Source organism: Chelonoidis abingdonii, chromosome 1 (assembly GCF_003597395.2).
Source record: "Chelonoidis abingdonii isolate Lonesome George chromosome 1, CheloAbing_2.0, whole genome shotgun sequence".
Lineage (NCBI taxonomy): Eukaryota > Metazoa > Chordata > Testudines > Testudinidae > Chelonoidis > Chelonoidis abingdonii.
The window spans coordinates 234,895,748-234,913,537 of NC_133769.1; the positions used below are offsets into that span (position 1 = coordinate 234,895,748).

The 17,790-nt window shown below is 38.9% G+C and overlaps 1 protein-coding gene across 4 annotated transcripts in view; it reads right to left on the minus strand.

Moving 5' to 3' along the window:
- FRMPD4 (FERM and PDZ domain containing 4) overlaps positions 1-17,790 on the minus strand; it is a 497,083-nt gene that overhangs the window by 452,064 nt on the left and 27,229 nt on the right. For 2 of the 4 annotated variants that reach the window (XM_075060487.1, XM_075060527.1), the window contains exon 2: positions 14,698-14,817. The exons of the other annotated variants lie outside the window; for them this stretch is intronic. In XM_075060487.1, the coding sequence (XP_074916588.1) occupies positions 14,698-14,817 (120 nt within the window). The remainder of the gene's footprint in view (positions 1-14,697; positions 14,818-17,790) is intronic. 4 annotated transcript variants of the gene reach the window in all.

Consider the following 17,790-nt stretch of genomic DNA (forward strand, 5'->3'; position numbering starts at 1 on the left):
AATGATGGGAGGAGAAATGGGCAAACAGTTGATTTTATTTTTGGTTTTCTCCAAACACTTGATGAAAAAAATTCTGGTTGGGTCAAACCAAAATAAAATATTCCAAAGATTTCAGTGAATCAAAAGTCAAAAAAAAAATAAAAAAAAATAAAAAAAGGGTTCACTCAACATTTTGCTTTTGACAGATCAGCATTTTCCAATGGAAAAATATTCCATTGGAAAAATCCCAACCAACTCTAATAATTAAGGTTGTCAACATGGTTTTACTAAGGGTAGATTTGATTGACAGGCCTGACTTAAAAAGGAAATTCCAGGTTTGGTTGATAAAGGTAATTGCATACATGTAATATATTTAAACTTTTGTAAGACACTTGACTCAGTATCAGTGGACAGTCTGATTAAAACATTAGCACTAAACAATATCAGTAAAAAACACGTTAAATGGGTTAAAACTAGCTGACAGATCTCAAAAAACAAATTGTGAATGGGAAATCATTGAATAGGGTGCATATTGCATTCCACAGGGATCAGTCCTAGCCTTCATACTATTCAATACTCCAGTGTTTCCCAAACTTGGGACGCCGCTTGTATAGGGAAAGCCCCTGGAGGGCCGGGCTGGTTTGTTTACCTGCCCCATCCACAGGTCCGGCCGATCACAGCTCCCACTGGCCGCGGTTCGCCGCTCTAGGCCAATGGGAGCTGCTGGAAGCGGGGAAGGCCATGGGAACATCATGTTACATCTTTCGTTACTAGCACAGGAGAGTTACTCTGAGACAATACGAAAGCTCTACAGCACGAGTGCATGATTAGAGACAAGACACTTGCTAGTAGGGCTTACAGCTGAGCAACTAGACGGAGCCCTGCAAGGGAGATTTTTGGTCCTAAGTCTATTGACAGATCAGCAAGAGCCACTGGCCTGGGTACCTGGAATGCAAGAAGTGGGTTTGCTGCTTCAGACAGAGCAGCGAACTGCGGTCATTGGGAGCTGCGATTGGCCAGACCTGCAGATGGGGCAGGTAAACAAACCAGGGCTTTCCCTATACAAGTGGCATCCCAAGTTTGTGAAAAACTGCACTATTGCATCAATGATCTAGAAGTAAATATAAAAAATCACTGCTGATAAAATTTGTGGATGGCACAAAGATCTGCAGAGTGATAAATAATGAGGAGCACAGTGGGGAACAGTGAGTAGGAATAAGAAGGTGAATTTACCACAGCATTGGTGAGACTGATACTAGAATATTGTGAACAGTTTTAGAATCCACATTTTAAAAACGATGTCGCAAAAGTGAAAAAGTTGCAGAAAATAGCCACAAAAATATGTTGAGGTCTGCAGAAAATATCTTATTGTGAGAGACTTAAAAAGCTCAATCTGTGTAGTTTATCAAAAAGAAGACTGAGAGTGAGTTGATTACAGTGTATAAGTACCCTCAGAAAATTTCAGTTACTGAAGGGCTCTTTAATGTAGAACCAAGAACCAATGGCTAGAAGTTGAAGCCAGACAAATTAAAATAAGTAAGAATTGTGCCTTAACAGTGAAGTTGATTGACCATTGGAACAAACTTCCAAGGAAAATGGTGGATTCTCCATCAGTTTTCCTATCAAGACTGGATGACTTTCTGGAGGATATGCTTTTAGTTAAACACAAGCTATTGGGCTCAATGTAGGTGTAACAGAGTAAAACGTAATGGCCTGCGATATACTGGAGGTCAGACTAAATTACCTAAATCGTCTCTTTTGGCCTTAAACTCTATGAATCATTTGGTACTGATAAGATAAATAAAGAATTAGTAATAAATTCACACAGGATCGGTGACTGCTCCATTGGAAATAAATATCTTGGCTTCTCCATGACACATAATTCCCCTAAGTATTTCAGCCTTTCTATGTAGCAGCAGGAGACCATTATCCTCTGACAACATGTTATTCCACTGATATTATCTCACTTGGTTTTATATAATGGGGGATAGGTGTAAAATTATTCCTCAGATGGCTAGCGTTTATTCAGATTTTAGTTCTCACATGCACATTATAGCAAATCCACATTTTAACTTTTTATTGCTTCAAATATTATAAATTTGAACAAGTGTGGCTTGGATGCAATATGAGTTTTGGTTAGTACTAAATGTGGCTAAAATTTAACTTTGCTAATAACTTTCTGTAATATTAGTTTTAATATTGTTTTAATAAAAATACATTCAAATTGTCTGATGTCATAATTGCAGAACCTAACACTAACTGACAACATTTATTAACTTCAGAAATAATTATTTTGGGCCAAACAGGAAGTTCATCTCACAATTTGCCCTCATTCTGGCACTTCAAGTTTTTACATTATACCCATATCTCCTCTACAGTATAGCTGTTAGCTTGACACTGCTCATCCAGATCACCTATGCTTCCCAACCTGAAATACAATGGTTTATGTCTCTATGTTGGCACTTAATTATTTCATTTTATTTGAAGTGTGTAAATACCACAATATGAAGAGAAATGGGAAGACATAAAGGAGGGACAGTGAGATCTATCAGATGGTATAATAGGATCCAAAGAAAAGTGGCTGTAGTGCAAGGGCTTGGGACATTCAAATCAAGACTGAACAGAACACTGGAAAATAAACCATAAGGAAAAGAGATAGGCACAATCTGCAGTTTGGCTGTTAAATTTTTCAAAGTTCAGAGGTAATGCAGATGCACGGTTTCATTCTGGGCTCACCTCTACCACGAAACAAGGCCACTCTGGAATGAGGATACCTTTGTTACCTAAAAGGTTTCTATGGTCATCTCTATGATTGATCTCCCTCAAAATGTGGATAGTTCATTACAAAGTAATTTTCAGCCTTCCAGTTTCACTGTTATTGTTTTTTCTCTTCCTCTCTCACCTTGGTCACACTCTTCAAGCGTATTAATCCTGAATTTTACCTAATGCCAAAAATTAAAGTTTAACATTTTTTCCTGCATAATGCTTTCCCATATATATATCAGAGAGAGAGAGAAATATTTAAATATCTTTGCTCATTTGAATTGTGCCTGGGAATCCCCTGGAAACATTCTTTTTCATATTGCTAATACTTTGACAAAGGCAGTTTTTGTCTCAGAGAACAGTCTTGCATTAAAGTCTCAATCAGCAACCAGATTCCATTGTGAAATACATCAGTATAAATTAATGTCATATTGTGCTAAGCTATGCTTGCCATTTGTTCAGAGCTTGCTATCTCTGGTTCCTAACCTAGACCACTGTGTTTTAGCAGTGCAGGCTTCACAGCTTCCTATCCAAATAGGTTTGTTACAGACACACAGTATAACAATGTCATTTTAAGCTACTGGGAAGAAAATGAGTGAAGCAAAGCAAATGTCAGAGTAACTTGAGGCCAAAAATGAGCTTTGAAACTGTTATTGAGGTAAATCTGCAAAGAAAAGTCTGTCTCTTTTGAACTCCTATATTCTGATCCTGTCATGTTGCATCAGTACTTGAGATATGAATATGCAATTGAGACACTGCTTCATCATTAACAGTCTTGATGCAGACCTAATTCACCCAAGGCCTAATGCTACTGAAGTCAGTAGAATATTTATTATCCATTTCAAGGCTGAAGAATCAGGTCCCAAACCAGTGACATATTTAGCTGTTCCACAGAGCATTTAAAAAAGGCTGTTTAGTCCATACCAGAAGCAGCAACCTCCCTGTTCTCGGTCCCTCAGCCCTGCTTACATGCACAAGAAAATTAAATAAATCAGATTTAGTTAATCTGAATCAATTCGTCAACTCTTTATGTACTCAGATTTGAAAGCTCCAGATTGACATACCAAGGGAACAAATATATCGAAAAAATAGTTACCACTTCACTCTTTTCTACACCTACTGACATACATTTCAACACATATACTCTATTATATAGCAGTTGTATTTATAAAGTCTTGCTGTACATATAATGAACACACTATAGAATCTGATTCATTAACAAACAGATGGTGCACATTTTTTCTAGAAATCTTTAATACATCAGCCAGGATGTGGATTACACACACAAAAATATATTGGCACAGAAGAGAAGGGGCAATTTGGCAGGATCTAAACAAATGCAGATTAAAGTGTGCAAGCTCTACTGCATATGAGAATCAGAATAAATAACTCATTAACGTTCACAGAACAGATCCCAAGAGTTATAACTGGAATGTATGTGGATCCTTACATAATAAATGGTAGCACCCATCTTTTGGTAGAAAACTGATTAGTTATACCCTTCATTTTCAAATATTTATATTTTTTGTCACTAAATACTGGGATGAGGAGGGGAGTAAGAGGAAGTCTTATAGATTTTAAAAGTTGCAACAAAATGTGAAATCTCAGTGCTGTGCAATATCTATTTTCCCTTAAAACACTAGAAAAAGGGGCATGTGTTTCATTGTCTGTAGGAGGAAATAGAGCAATTGTCATGATTAGTGAGCACATTTATAGACTGGAGTAAAAAGACACAAATAGCCTTAATAAATTTTTGGCTTTACAGGAAATATAAAAGTACTTTACAGGGTATAAAAGTCAGACTATCTCCTGCTTTTGAGTTCCTCTTTCTTGTATTTCAGAGTAGTGAATGATTAAGGTATGTCACTTTACACAGAAAAAGATAAGGAACAATATATACCACAACAACAAATCGTTTTAGTAGTAAAAGAATGTGCCTGAGCTCTCAAGGTAAGATTCACAAGAATCCTGCAAAAATTAGAACATTTTAATGATTTACTCCACATATCACATGCAGGCTATAATTAAAAATAAAGCTTTTTCTTAAACCGTTTACTCTTCTCAATTAATTCTACATGTGTCATTCTGTATGTTCCCCTTCTGCCCAGAAACTAGTGCAAATTCAGTAGCTCAGTGACAATTTGCAGAATCTGTCTGTACAACTTACGAATTCTCAGTGACATTGTGAAGTTGCTTTTAGGAAAATTGCTGTATCATGGAACGTCTCTATATCTATGTGCTTTCACCTTTGCTGACAAGTCTGTAAGCATATCTCTCCCAGACTAGATACAATTGACAGTAGTTAACCTTAGCAACTACTCTGACCAATTAATTTCTTTACTAAGGAGGCTGGCTGGAGTTGGGAGAAGCCATTTCCTCCAGCTAGTCTGCAGGAGGCTGGGGTTTGGAGAATGAAGAATTACCAGCAGCAAGACAAAGGAATCGGATGTTAGTAGTAGAACACACTCAGAGCACTCAGAAAGACTCGGGAAGCTTTGGGCAGGAGACAGGGAAAGAAACAAGCATGCTTTTGTAGCAGGGGATGCTCAGGTTAGCTTAAGAGCAACCATGCTCAAAGCAAGCTGACCTGGAGGAGAGAGAGAGGCTCTATGATTAAGACAAGCTATGTCTTACAGCAGAAGGACCCTGGATGTCCCCAGAGGACTCTGACCCCAGCCCAAAGAAGCCTTAGAGTGGTAAAAATGTGTGTGGGTTTTATTACTTTTGTTTATATCTAGGTATTTCATATGCAGTTAAGAGAAACAGTGTGTTAAAATTAATTCTGTCTGTTACACCTATCACGTGCCCTTGAAGAATTAATCTGTGGAATCAGAACACCCACAGGGCTGGAGTTCTACGAGAGGGTATATCTAAGCTATAGGAGAGTCTGGGAGGGTCAGTACTGGTCCCAGGGACTAAGTTCGGGGCAGCTAAGAAAGAATGTGACTAGATCTGCTCCTCCATCCCCACCATGCCAGTAGGCGCTGTTGATTGTGTGTGAAGGCAGCAAATATTTCTGTGCAGAGGGGGAGCTCCTTTTCCCCTTTCCACAGCCCCACTTCAGATTTCTCTGTACTGCACTGTAGTGCAGGTGCAACTAGCTTCAATGTTGGCATTTAATCCTATCTGTGGTAAGTCGATTGCATGATCTGGACTGGATTCAGTCCTCTTTGCTTGACAGGTTACTCTAGTGACAACTCTAACCATCTCTTTTATTAGTCCAAACTCAGTTTTTCTACAAAACTGTCACTTGCACCCAATTGAACCAATGGAATGGTGAATAGCTAGGCCCAAAATGCTGGCATGAGATAAACACATAAGGTTCCCATTGACTTCACATAGCACATACATGCATAGAGAGAATCTAGCCCCTGCTCAACAATGGATTTATATTTTTGTAGAGTTGTAAAAAGGAAAATCCCCTATCTGAAAATTACAAAAACAAAATTAAATGGGCAACAGAACTCCCTTCCTAGACCCTCCAGATCTAACCCCATCCAAATCTGCTGTCCACAGCAGCCTGTCCCAACAGATGCAACTTCCAGCATGCCCTAAGGACCAATAAACCAGGGCTACATCAGACCAAGGGGAGAAGTAGAGGAGGGAGCTTGTTTCAGATCTGAGGGCCTACCTATAACAAAACTGTTATACTATCTGTATGACACTATTTATGATGATGATGTTTGACACGCCAACATTATATATCAGAAACACCAAGTCCAAGACATTTGCAACATCACTAGAACCCAATGTTAGTTTACAAGCATCTTTGTTCTACAGGTTTGTTTTATTACTCACATTACTACAAGAAGTTTATAATCTGAATATGAATAGACAGCAACATCTGAGATGTTACAGTAAAGTTCAGCATAGATCATATTAGTTCTACTTTACAGAATCAATTAGCCACATTTTATATATTTTAATATATTTATTTTTCTCTCTGTGGAAGGATATGTTTTAAAAAAAACAAAAACAAAAAAACCACCTCATTATGGATGAAACTGGTACACAGAATATCATCAGTTCACATAGGTGGCTCCAGAAGGCATGACAATGCACTATACAATAATGCAGTATCACTTAAGGATGAAATGTCAGAGTTCAAATATTGACATGCAGAGACTCTCCAGGTACTGAAAGTTGTGTAATGCTATTTTAACACGAAAATTCAAGAGACTGACATCCAACTAATTTGTTAGATTAATTAAAGGTGAAGTTGGTGGGGCTATTCTGTAATACTTCCCATTATGAGATTGTTCTCAGCTACTTAAATCTTTGCCAAACTTTTAAGAGTTTGGGCTGAAATTTTCCATGCTATGTGTTTGCCTCTAACTGAATTATTATGGAAAGTGTCAGCTAAAACATTTCTGGGCCATTTGTGAGAATGAGGAGAGGGAAAATTACGTTGTTTGGAAGAATTTTTTAGTATGGGTTAATCATTTCACTGAGAAGCTTGAGCACTTCCATGCTTCGCAGCAGAGACTTGGAGTTTGACAAGGATGCTGACATCTTAGTGTCAGGGATGTGCCTTTTGACATCGCTATGAAAATCCACCCAGATTTGATCAAGTCATAAGCCCCTAAAAAAAAAGGGGCTTATGTTAGGTTAGAAGCCAGCTAGTAGTATTCTCCAGTGATTCTGTCTGTGCAAAGCATACTCCATGCCCACATAGCTCCTGTATACCAACAAATTAACCATGTGAATCCCTGTGGAACAACTGAGCATGTTCTATCCCAACGTTGCAGGGGCTGAGCAGAGAGTTTACTTGCAATTGCCCCTCCTGTCTGCTAAGGGCTGCTGTGGTGCCAAACACTGGAATTAAGAGCAGGGATATTGAAAGCTTAGGACCGAGAGTGAGGAGAAAAAGGAGGAAGCAGCCTAACCCAAATGCAGAGGGGTAGAGAGCAGAATGGAGCGGAGTAGTGGAGGAGAGAGGGGGTGGATAAGGGCAGAGGATAATGGTGCATAAGGATCTATTACCAATAGACACTGGAACTGAATCCAACATTCTTCAGCTGTCAGGAAGTATCTGTGAAGCGCACTGGCAAAGTGCGTGTCTCATCCCCCTACAGCAGCTCAACCAGAAGCTAACAGCTTGCTACTGCTGTCAGTTACTCCATTAGCTCAAGTGGTAGGGCTCTGTGCAGTAAATCTGTTGGTCCCAGTGCTGCTGATGACTAATATGGGGATCAGTATAGTTCTATGTCAGGGATCGGCAACCTTTGGCACGTGGCTCGCCAGGGTAAGCCCCCTGGCTGGCTGGGCTGGTTTGTTTACCTGCCATGGCCGCAGGTTGGGCCGATCGCGGATCCCACTGGTTCACCACTCCAGGCAAATGGGGTGGCAGGAAGTGGCAGCCAGCACATCTCGTGGTCCGCGCAGCTTCCCACAGCCCCCATGGGCCTGGGATAACAAACCGCAGCCAGTGAGAGCCGCGACTGGCCGAATGGCAGGTAAACAAATCAGCCTGGCCCGCCAGGGTAAGCCGTGTGCCAAAGGTTAATGATCCCTGTTCTATGTGATGGAATTTGTTCTTTCAGGATTTTGTTTGTTTGCTTTTTGAATATTAGGAAATTACATTAAAAAGGCAGAAAATTAAAATAATTCTTTTATGCAAAATCAAGGTTGCAAAAACAAGCACTCAAAAGTTAGAAAAATCCAGAATTAACATTGCCGGTGCAACTTCACCATGACCCCACTGTGCATATACATTATAATCAGATACTACATACTCACTATCCTGCTTCATTTAGTGCACAGAATGGATAGTGCTCAGGGAGTGAATCAAGTTCTTGTAATAAAGGATCCTGTTGTCTGCAGGACCCCAACCTCATTTGTAGCAGAAGTTAGGAGGCTTGTAATGAATGAGGCAGGGAACTGCTAGAAGAGAAAGGATGGTTTTGTAGTGTAGGCAGCTGAATGCTGGATTTTATCCCAGCCTCTGCCTCAGAGTTCTTATGTGATTCTGGGCAAGTCACTTAAACCAAAATGTTCACAGGTGCAGGGCTCCCCGGGGGGGGGGGGGCAAGTGGGGCAATTTGCCCCAGGCCCCATGCCCCGCAAGGGTCCCCACGAGAATACAGTATTCTATAATACTGCAACTTTTTTTTATGGAAGGGGCCCCCGAAATTGCTTTGCCCCAGGCCCCCTGAATCCTCTGGGTGGCCCTGCACCGGTGGTCACTAATTGTGTGTTCCTTATTTTCTAGGTGCCTGACTTGAAACACCTGGGGCCAGATTTTCAGAAGTACTAAGTGCTCACAACTGCAAATGAAGTCAATGGGAGATGTACTTTGAACATATAAAATGCTATAAAAAATGCTGAATACTCTGAAAAAAATCAGGCCCTAACTGTTTCAAGTTGGACACCAAAAATTAATGGACTCATTACAATCTTGGCTTTAATTTCTCTCATCTCTCAGTTCCTCATCTGTAAAATATGGATAATAATACACACACACACACACCCAAGTATCACAGAGGAGTGAAGATAAATTGATAAGTGTTTATGAAGCACTCAGATAGCATGGTGAGAACACCACAGAAACAGCCATGAAGAAATTAATTATTCTGTAGTCAGTGCAGGGTTTGGATAGTGTACTGTCAATTGTCCATACACTGAACAATGAGAAGAAAAGAAAATACCAAATAGTTGCTCATTCAGTGAGCACCATCCATCCTCTGCGCTGAGTGAAGTATGGGATCATGTAATTAAGGAGTGTATCATAATGTATACATACAAGGGAGCTGAATTAATGGTGTAGGGGCATGTTAGTTCAAACAGTTCCTAACATCTCAATTTTAATGTTATTTTAACTTAGAGTGGGCTTTTTTTTTTTGTTTGGCTAGTTTTTTACATGATCTATATACAAATATATTAGTAAAATAAAAATATATCAGTAAAATAAGATAAGCAGGCTACTACTGAACCTCATTTCTCTTGAATTTATTTTAATGGAAACACTTGAGATATGATTAATCCTGGTAGTAAACATTCTGATAATTAATAACTATTTGTAGGAGCAGATCCCATGTTTGCACCTTACTTTTTTTCATTAAAATAAATGCATGACCATTATAAATTACCAATTTCTGATACAAAATTTGAAGCAAAAAGCAATCCCAGCTGTAACATAACACTGTTGAAAGGTATGGCTGATTCACTGAACTGATTTCAGACACAGGCATTTTTAAATTGACAATGGCACTTCAAATTTGGACCAAAAATGTCGCTTTTGTTAAAGTAATTTTTATCAAAACCTAAATCCAATTACAGGCTTAAAATTTTCCAGTGGGGAAAAAAATGTTTTAAAGAATTAAAAATAAAAATAAAACTCAACCCAAGTAATGCAGCATTATGACAGCAAAAAAAGTACATGAGATCAGAAATAAACTGAAACTACCTAGTATTTCCATTGTCCAAACTGAGAGAAATACGACAAGTAAACAAGCAGCATGAAGTTGGAGGAGACAAAAAAATCCTGCACACCAAAGGCAATAGAAGCTAATGGAACTACTTGCAGTATTATATGTTTGCAAGAACCGTGAACTTTTTTCATATTTTCAATACTGATGACTACTAAGGTGTCTGGGTCTTAATACAGTAAAAGCTTTCCTTTTTCGGCTACAATCCTGCAAACATTTATGTTAAGTGGAGCGTTCCTTTGAGTTCAGAGCAATTACTCATGTGCATGAAATTTAGCATAGGTTCAAATCAATGGCAGATAAACAACATGGTTTCCTATTTCCACAGGAGCTTGGCAAGGCTGTGTTCTATCACCATCATTGTTTAACACTGACTTTGATTGGCTGATGGATAAGCTTGAAAAGGCAGCTCTCAGTGGCACTGAGCTGGACAATATTCTGTTTCGAGATCTTGAATATGCTGATGATACTGTGCTGTTGGCTCAGTTTGGTAAATTGCTGCAAATGATGGCCTATCTGGTCAGACAAGAAGCTGCGTGCATTGCTCTGGTTAGTAATCCAGATAAAACTACACCTCTGGTCATTATCATCTAGCAACCTCCAGCTCCAGATTACAATCAGCTCAGTATTAACCTGTCTGGATGGGACATTGAGCACGATAACTGTCAAATACTTCAGCCGCATCTCAGACTTTGTTGGAGGGTGTCTGAAAGATGTGGACACATATATTAGCAGCTACTACTATGTTTCGGACTCTTCAGTGGCCTCTGTGGAGATATCGTGAAACCTGCCACAAAGCTGTGGGTCTACAGAACCATGGTTATGCCAACTCTATTTTACAGAAGCACTGAGGAATGCTGAAGAGTGATAGACTGACACTTTTGAGTCTCATCATCTTTGTCAGCTGCCCCATATCAAGCAGCTGGACAAGATGAGAAATGAGGATATTCAAAGCTGAACTCAGCAACCGCCTCCATCATGTAGCCTTTAGGGCTCTCCTGCTTGATTGCATATGTATCTTTTCTTATGAGTTTGATCGTTTGTTACATTATAGGTTTGTTATTTGTTATTATAATGGGTTTATCAATTTATATTAGAGTATTTTAACTGTAATGCAAAGAACCTACGGACAACATCCTGTTTGTTAAGCTAAGGCAAGTTAACACATATATGATCGAAAGCTTTACCCTAGATAGGTGGTGATGAGCTAAAGTATACAGTATATATGTGTGTGACCTTTCACATAGATAAGTGGGACGGTTAAAGCAAGTTAGTGGTTAAGGCCAACCAAATTCATGGCCTTTTTCAGACTTAACAGGTACACCACAAAGAACATGGAAATAACTGGTTAGAACAGAAACAACAGGTGAGGCTAATAGTTTTTAATAGTTACAAATATGTCATTCATATGAACGAACATGCCAGCCTACAGAGTAAGTGTACCCTAACATTTTTATGTGTCAGGAAGTTGTTTGGACATAGAAGGAGGGTACTTAGGGCTCCATAATAGGGGGAACCTACCTTGTTGGGTAGTTTTAGCTAGTTCATTGTTAGTTTGTCATTGTTAGTTCTTAATTGTTAGTTGTAAGTAAACTCTTAAGTTAGCTTCTGTAGTCTTTCTATAGCTTTTAGATTTAGCTTCTTCTAAGTTCTTCACCTCTCACTCAAGACTTGAGGAATCTGGACTACTGAAGTCTCTTGGTAGGCCAGAGGCAAGGCTGGTCCTTTCTCTGATCACCAGGTTATCAAGGAAGGGTGAGAATACATTAATCAAGAAACCTTATAGTATATAATACTACCTGTACTGCTAGAACAATGTTACTGCTTTTGTAATTGATTATTTGATTGTTATTTATCTCAATAAAAGGATTAAAGCTGCCTTTTGTTCTCAGTGTGAGTTTCCTTGTCAGACATCCCAAAGGTCCCTGCAAATTCTGTGTACCCTGATTCTGGGACAAGAACCTTATTATCTCCTGATCAGATTAACTGGCAAGCCTATAACTCATTATCTAAACAATAGTATTAAATCTCCCATAAAATCAGGCAACAATCAGGATTTATTCAGATTTGCTGGCTTTCTTGGTATCTATTATTAGAATGGAGGACCAACAAATTCCAAAGCTAATGTACCAAGGAATGAAGCTGCACAGCTAGCAATCACAAGGGTGCGAAAAGCTTTGGTGGCATGATAAGATTGCCAGTGATGGACATAAACTGAATATATAGAAACAGACCACCTTAAAGATCTAGCCAAAGGTTGATCCAGGTGATGCTCAATCTGCAAAAAGACCACATCCCTTTGGGATTTGCCATAAGATGATGATGAAGTTGAGCATCTGTGTGGTTGCAGGATCAGGGCCCTAATCAGCCTATTACTCATCATGCCCCATTCCTACACACACACGCGCGCGTACACACATACATACTATTTTAGCCCTTGTTCAGTGAAGCACTCAAGCACACAACTAAGTATTTTGATAAACGGGGACTTTGATAAGTAAACCAATGCAAGGGGGCATCACTGAATGAATCAAGAAAAAGGAGAATGATGATAGAACACAACTTTTTAATTACATGCATGTACCATGGGAATCTAAAATAGTGAGAAAAAAATACATTCTGTAACAGTTAAATGGAAGCTAGGTCTTTAAAAAGTGTGCTTAAATGTTCTAATGGTTCTTTGTAGAAGGAAAAATTCTACCATCCATACACTATGTTCAAATATTAGGCAATAAAATTTAGCACATAATCAATATGAAACTGCTAAATTGCAAAGTTGTTTGATTCAGAAGACTTATTTGTACAAAATCTTTGCTCCAAAATACTAATTATGTGTGGAAATTGTCCAGTGTCCATTAATCATAATGCAAGTTTTAATTGAACCGAACTGCAGAATATCAAATGTATGTTTTTCATGTAATTCGCAATGCTTACAAGAAAATCCATCCCCTACTAGCTGCGTTACTGGAGGAAGAGGCATCCATTTTAATTCTGACCTCTCTCCCAGCACAATGTACATCTTAAAATCTTGCAGCTAGCATTATTTGATTTCTAGGTTTATCCTCTTTTCCCATTTTAAAGGTCTGGTCTAAGGCCTACTGAGGTCAGTGGATCAGGCACCAAGTGTTTAAGAGTCTCAGTTTTAACACAGAATGACGTAGGGAGATGGGCAAAATTAATTTATGAGAAAAAACACTGGCAACCTTCTAACTTCTCTCTTATTTTCACTTTTTTTCCCAAGATCCATGCCAAATGCACATAGTCTCTGGATGAAATGACATAAAAAGAACAAAATTATGTTTCATTCTATTAAATAATACGAGAGCTTCCATTTTGTATCCATACAAAATTTTTTACATTAGATACAAAGGTTGCTGATGGTATTACACAAATTTTGTTTTGTTAGAAATGATCTGTAATATTACATTAATGCCATAGAACATTAATGCCATGTTCATTTCTGCTAAGACCCAGCTAAAATTTTAGTCTGTTAGTAACTTTCAACAATGTTTTTCGACTTCATATCATTTTAGCATAAATAAAACTTAAAAGAAAATTTGCTAATGTGAGAGGATGTCACATTTGTGTTTTAACTGTAAAACCAAACAATACTTTGACATTAATATGATCTGCTAGAACATAAACAATAGAAAATTTATAGTATTTTATTATTTTAGCTGTATATGAAAAAAACAAATCTTACAATTCAGTAAGAAATTAAACATGCTAGAAGGTCACTTAAGTAATGTCTGGTGGAACTGACACTACAATAGACTTTCTACAGAAATTCCTTGTTGTTCCTCTTCGTTTCAACACAGGATAAAAAAAATACAAAGAAAGAGACAGTGGGGCAAGAGAAATATGTCTTCATTCCCCCCGAACCAATGCTATATGTTTATTTGCTTAATGTCGTGATATAATAGAGAATGTCACAAAAATGTGCTGCTAATTCATGGTGATGGGAGGAGGGAGGGAAAATGTGCTGGTAAAGAAGGGTGAAATCACTGAAAAAAGGAAGATCAAGTGCTTGAGAAGCCAATAAGAGCTTGTGTGCCCAAGACTGCCAAATATCTCCAGGCAGACAACATTGTTGCAAAGGCTAGAATGAACACTCCCCAAATCTTTGTGCCAGAAGACAAACATATATTACTTCTCCTAGTAAACCACAAACATTTGTATCCTGGAACAAACATTTGGAGAGTGTCCATGCTAGCCATTACAAACATGTTAGCTACCTTGAGATAACTGACAATCAGTTAACTCATGGTAAATCTCTAGTGCAGACAGCTTCCCAAGACATTTACACTACACGTCAAAAGTATTCACAAAATACTTCAGTACAGTTTATAGAATTTTTTTTTAGTTCAAAGGAATTTACTAAGAATATGATAAAAACATGGCAAAATAATTAAATAAAACTGTTTATCATTCTGTGTATCCACTGCATATATATCTACATACATACTGTACACAGACACACAGCCCTTACATAGACATACACATGATTAAAGTAAAATCTCTGACTTACAGCCCCCATGAGCAAACAGATCTACCAGGGTTGAAGCCTTTGCTCATGCTTGTGGACCTCGACCCTCTCTCCTCAGGGTCCCCTTGCTCTCCATCCAGGTTACTCTCGAGAAGACCATTCCTGGATTCAAAAGAACAATTTAAGCAGAGCTCTAGGGGTCAACTAGGCCCCATAAACTGAGGGTTGCTTTTATTTTTAAGTGCAAAATGAGTTTCATCTTCCTCATCCACCCCACCTGCTTACACACACATACTTTTCCTCTCAACCCATCTGTTTCACACTGTTTAATTGTTTGTATCCATCCGGAATAGCCCTGTACTGCCACCACATCCACAAAGAAACAGCCATGAGGTAGTGATACAGAAGACTCTGATCACCACAGCGCAGTCCCCACTTCCCTGCTTTGCTGTTTCATACTAATTTCAATGTTTTTCTCCAGAATAAAAAGGTGATGGCAGAATTATAGTGACTGTAACTCCACAACAAAGACATAATTACCTTCCTACCTCAGAGTTGCCAACATTTCATTTTTAAAGTGGCAATAAAAGATTTCATATGAACAAGCTACCTCACCCGATTGTTCTTTTGAAGAATACTACTGAGGCAAGATCTCCCAGAAAAAGTTTGGAAAAGTTGGAGCAATTTGGTATGTTATGGTGCAATTGATGTTATTTACAGTAATTAGCTTAAAAGGGCTGCTGGTCTGACTATGAATAAGACAAGAGCAATGTATTCTTCGTAAGGCATAAATTATTTAAATTTTCTCTCCCCAACCCCGTCATTTTCTTCCATTTATCATCACTTCCACTCTCTTTGCTGTTTCTTCTCCACCTGTCTTAATCCTTTAGTCCTGACCCCAAGTTTCTACCTTTTCATGTTGGTAGTTGCTGTTATACAATAAGTATCAAAGAGATAGTGCTACTTGTGCTTTCATCCACATAATCCACATAAACCTGTGAGTTTTCTGCATATATTACACTGGCCCCCAGCATCCTTTGTGGTGTCTTCCTCTGGCCTTGGTACCCTTTCCCCATTGTTAGGGTATCATTATCCTGTGTACAGTAAATTGGGCCTTCTAGAGTATAAACTTTCTTTTTCAGATATGCCAAATCATTTTTTTTATGGGCAAAGATGAGCACTTCAGACTTTTCCAACACTCTCTTCACTGGCTTCCCACAGAATTTCAAATCAAGTTCAAGGTCCTGGACTTGGCTTGAGCCAAGGATATCTAAAAGATCAACTAAAGCTCCAAGATGAAGACCGGGTCAACATCTTTGCTCCTCTGACACAATGTAACTCTCTAAAATAGTGCAAAACTTCTCTGTACAGAAGAATCATAGAATCATAGACTTTAAGGTCAGAAGGGACCATTATGATCATCTAGTCTGATCTCCTGCACGACACAGGCCGCAGAATCTCACCCACCCTCTCCTGTACCAAACCTGTGTCTGAGCCATTGAAGTCCTCAAATCATGGTTTAAAGACTTCAAGATGCAGAGAATCTTCCTGCAAGTGACCTGTGCCCCACGCTGCAGAGGAAGGCGAAAAAACCCCAGGGCCTCTGCCGATCCGCCCTAGAGGAAAATTCCTTCCCGACCCCAACTATGGCAATTAGCTAAACCCTGAGCATGTGGGAAAGACTCACTAGTCAGACACCCAGGAAAGAATTCTCTGTAGTAACTCAGATTCCACCCCATCTAACATCCCATCACAAGCCATTGGGCATATTTACCGCTAATAGTCAAGACCAATCTCATTATACCATACCCTCCATAAACTTATCAAGCTTAGTCTTGAAGCCAGATATGTCTTTTGCCCCCACTACTCCCCTTGGAAGGCTCTTCCAGAATTTCACTCCTCTGATAGAAACCTTCGTCTAATTTCAAGTCTAAAGTTCCTAGTGTCCAGTTTATATCCATTTGTTCTTGTGTCCACCTTGGTACTGAGCTTAAATAATTCTTCTGACTCCCTGGTATTTATCCCTCTGATATATTTATAGAGAGCAATCATATACCCCCTCAGCCTTCTTTTTATTAGGCTAAACAAGCCAAGCTCTTTGAGTCTCCTTTCATAAGACAGGTTTTCCATTCCTCGGATCATCCTAGTAGCCCTTCTCTGTACCTGTTCCAGTTTGAATTCATCCTTCTTAAACATGGGAGACCAGAACTTGAGACAAATTACAACATGGTTTACAAAGTTACGACCGGCAAACCAACCTGATCTCCTCTTTGAGAAGGTAACAGATTTTTAGACAAAGGAACGCAGTGGATCTAATTTACCTCTATTTCAGTAAGGCATTCGAATCGGTTCCCATGGGAATTATTAGCTAAATTGAAGGATGGGGATCACATGAAAATTGAAAGGTGATAAGGAACTGGTTAAAGGGAGACTACAACGATTGCCTGAAAGGTGAACTGTGAGGCCTGAGGGAGGTTATTAGTGGATTCCTCAGGATCGGTTTTGGACAATCTTATTTAATCTTTTTATTACTGACTTGGCCAAAAACTGGGAATGTGCTAATAAAGTCTGCTTAACACAGGGTGGAGGTATGCTAATACAGAGAAACTGGATATCATACAGGATGATCTGGATGCCTTGTAACTGGAGTAATAGTAATAGGATGAAATTTATTGTGAAAAATGCAGTGATTATATCAAGAATTATTGTTATAAACTGGGACGTATCAGTTGGAAGTAACGGAGGAGAAGAACCTCGGAGTATTGGTTGATCACAGGATGACTATGAGCCGCAATGTGATATAGCCTGAAAAGCTAATGTGGTCTTGGGATGCATCAGGCAGGTATTTCCAGTAGAGATATGGAGGTTTTAGTACCGTTAACAAGGCACTGCTAGCCCTCATCTGGAATACTGTGTGTCCCCTTTGTTAATATTGGTCCTCAATTACCAAGTGCTGCAATGTCTTACTTACTTTTCCTTCAAAGAATTTTTCCAAGACTTGCATCTACAGAAGTCAAACTATGGCCATGTAGTGCTCACTCCTACTTTATCTGTATCTTTGCTACTAACTATACTCCTGATCTAAGCATTTCTCCCGTGCCATACGTAGCCTGAGTTTACAGTTCATTACAATTC